At 35.7% G+C, this 2,283-nt stretch overlaps 1 protein-coding gene across 1 annotated transcript; it reads right to left on the reverse strand.

The window, feature by feature from the left end:
- Positions 23-2,115, reverse strand: LOC107610196 (ubiquitin-NEDD8-like protein RUB2). The gene is made up of 3 exons (XM_016312299.2): positions 1,879-2,115; positions 838-1,097; positions 23-364 (listed from the first exon to the last, which is right to left on the reverse strand). Exons 1-3 carry the CDS (start codon positions 1,969-1,971, stop codon positions 253-255), a joined length of 465 nt encoding a protein of 154 aa, XP_016167785.1. The 5' UTR covers positions 1,972-2,115; the 3' UTR covers positions 23-252.

The following is a 2,283-nucleotide window of genomic DNA, read 5'->3' on the forward strand; positions in this document are numbered from 1 at the left end:
GATTTTTTCTATTAGAAATGACTAATAAAAAATAAGAAAAATTTTATAAAAAAAATTAATTGTACTTAGTTAACAAAAACACTTGAATGTGTAGTTTCAACATCTAATTACAAATGAAACATACATGAATGAAACACTAAAGACACATGACACTTTATTAAATAACTCTTTGAGCCCAGTTGCAAACTCCCAGTATTGCTCCTTCCATCGTGTACTCCCATGCATCATAGTGTGTGTGCTTTTTGAAAAGTACTAGTTACCACCGCCTCTCAAAGCAAGCACCAAGTGAAGCACCGATCCGCCTTCGATGTTGTACTCTTTTGCCGTTTTGTCATCTGCGAGCTGCTTACCAGCATATATCAGCCTGTGCACACAGTTCCAACAATGTAAGATTCAGTTTTCCAAACACAACTCAACATAAATTATAATCATAAAGTAATTACTAATTAGAAAAGAAGTATCATCCGAAACAGGATATGTACTTCAATTTAAGGGCATGAGAATTATACATCAATGATGCACTTGAATATCAAGCATTAGCAAGACAAATAAAATGTAAAAATAAGAGGCAAGTAGTTTGTCAATTCAAATGCTTTGTTAATTGTTAATTGCGTATGGCTTATTTTGATTCACAAGGAAAATAAGAGCGGCACAAGAGATTTTCAAAGGCGGGGTGGAGGGAATCAGAATAGCAGAGCTCTCAATCTCTCTGCATATGTATATAAGAGAGAAGCTCCCGACGGGCTGGGGTGGTTCGATATTCCTCTAAAAACATCATGTTCCTTCATCTTTACCATTATGAACTAAATGACACACAGAAAAGGAAAAAGAGAAAACCTTTGCTGCACAGGAGGAATGCCCTCTTTCTCTTCAACACGTTCCTTGATTCGATCAATCGTATCAGTTGGTTCAATGTCAATTTCAATTTCTTTTCCAGTTAGAGTCTTCACTTTGATCATGGTTCCTCCCCTGAGCCTCAAAACCAAGTGAAGTGTCGACTCCTTTTGTATGTTGTAATCCGCAAGAGTGCGCCCATCTTCCAGCTGCTTGCCCGCAAAGATCAGCCTCTGCTGGTCAGGTGGGATACCCTCCTTATCCTACAAACACATATTCCATGCATCTTAGAAGTGAAACTATCATTTTCACACAAAGCCAAAACTTCACAGGCATCACAAAACAACAATAACTAACACTCCAAGCCAGGGCAAAATTCAAACATCACAATAAGCACCATGTTATACAAAACTACACAGAAAGATTCAACAAGAGAATCATGTCAAACTCTCAATACCAGCAGATAAACCTGCTTTGAAGATCTTATTTTCTGCTCATAAGGGTTGATCCTATAATCGCATATAAGATGTGTTTGCACTTCATTTCATAAGGTTAGTTACAAAGCAAGAAAATAACTTAGGCATAGCAGTTTTCCATAACAACCCTTCACTAAGATGAGTTACACCACTTTGGCTTTCACAGCTTTTCAACTTATCCAACCAATGACCTAATGTCTCCAAAAAGCCTAGAAAGTAACTCCCTTAAGAGGAAAAGACTCTATACCCAAAACATCATAGGTAAACCAATGCAAGAAACGATGTTGACACCACTACCCTATCAAATAAAGGATGAATCTTTTTCAGGAGCAAACTATCCTTTTCACAAAGGGTAACTCCAATCCCTTCCATTTTTTCATTCCACACAATACATATTCAAAGTATGAACCTTTACAATTCAAGTAGTTTCAACTTTTAACGCTACAAGAACACAAAAGATCATAAACTCTTGAAAATTTACCAACAAGTGTCATGCAATATATATCAACCAAAGAGAAAAGAATCAAAGTAAAACCCTACTCGAATTAAGTACGTAAAAAAAAAAAACCTGGATCTTGGCCTTGACGTTGTCGATGGTGTCGCTGCTCTCAACCTCAAGAGTGATGGTCTTTCCAGTAAGAGTCTTCACAAAGATCTGCATCTTCTTTCCTTCTTCTTCTTCTTTCTACTTATTAGAGTGAGCGAGTTTGTGTAGACAGAGAAGAGAAGAGAAGGGAATGTACCAATGTTAATGTGTGTGCGGAGGTTGTAAATTGTAAGCTATGTGTTTGCGTTTAAAGCGAAATTCAATATATATAGGGTCATGGGGGATGACTGATGATATTGGGATTATTTTTTTTTTCCGGTGAGATAAGATATCCATCAAAATTTATCTTTTAATTAATTATTATCAATAAAAATTTAAAAATTAATTATAATAATTATATTTAAATATTATCTTTCAAATTTTTTT

This window comes from Arachis ipaensis, chromosome B07, assembly GCF_000816755.2.
Source record: "Arachis ipaensis cultivar K30076 chromosome B07, Araip1.1, whole genome shotgun sequence".
NCBI classification, from domain to species: Eukaryota; Viridiplantae; Streptophyta; class Magnoliopsida; order Fabales; family Fabaceae; genus Arachis; species Arachis ipaensis.

What these genes read in the sequence shown, in the direction of transcription:
- LOC107610196 (XM_016312299.2), bottom strand. Translation starts at nt 1,971, where the DNA reads ATGCAGATCTTTGTGAAGACTCTTACTGGAAAGACCATCACTCTTGAG. An exon ending in ACGTCAAGGCCAAGATCCAG is followed by an intron (nt 1,098 to 1,878) that starts GTTTTTTTTTTT and finishes ATGTGTTTGTAG; the next exon opens with GATAAGGAGGGTATCCCACC. An exon ending in ATTCCTCCTGTGCAGCAAAG is followed by an intron (nt 365 to 837) that starts GTTTTCTCTTTT and finishes CTGTGTGCACAG; the next exon opens with GCTGATATATGCTGGTAAGC.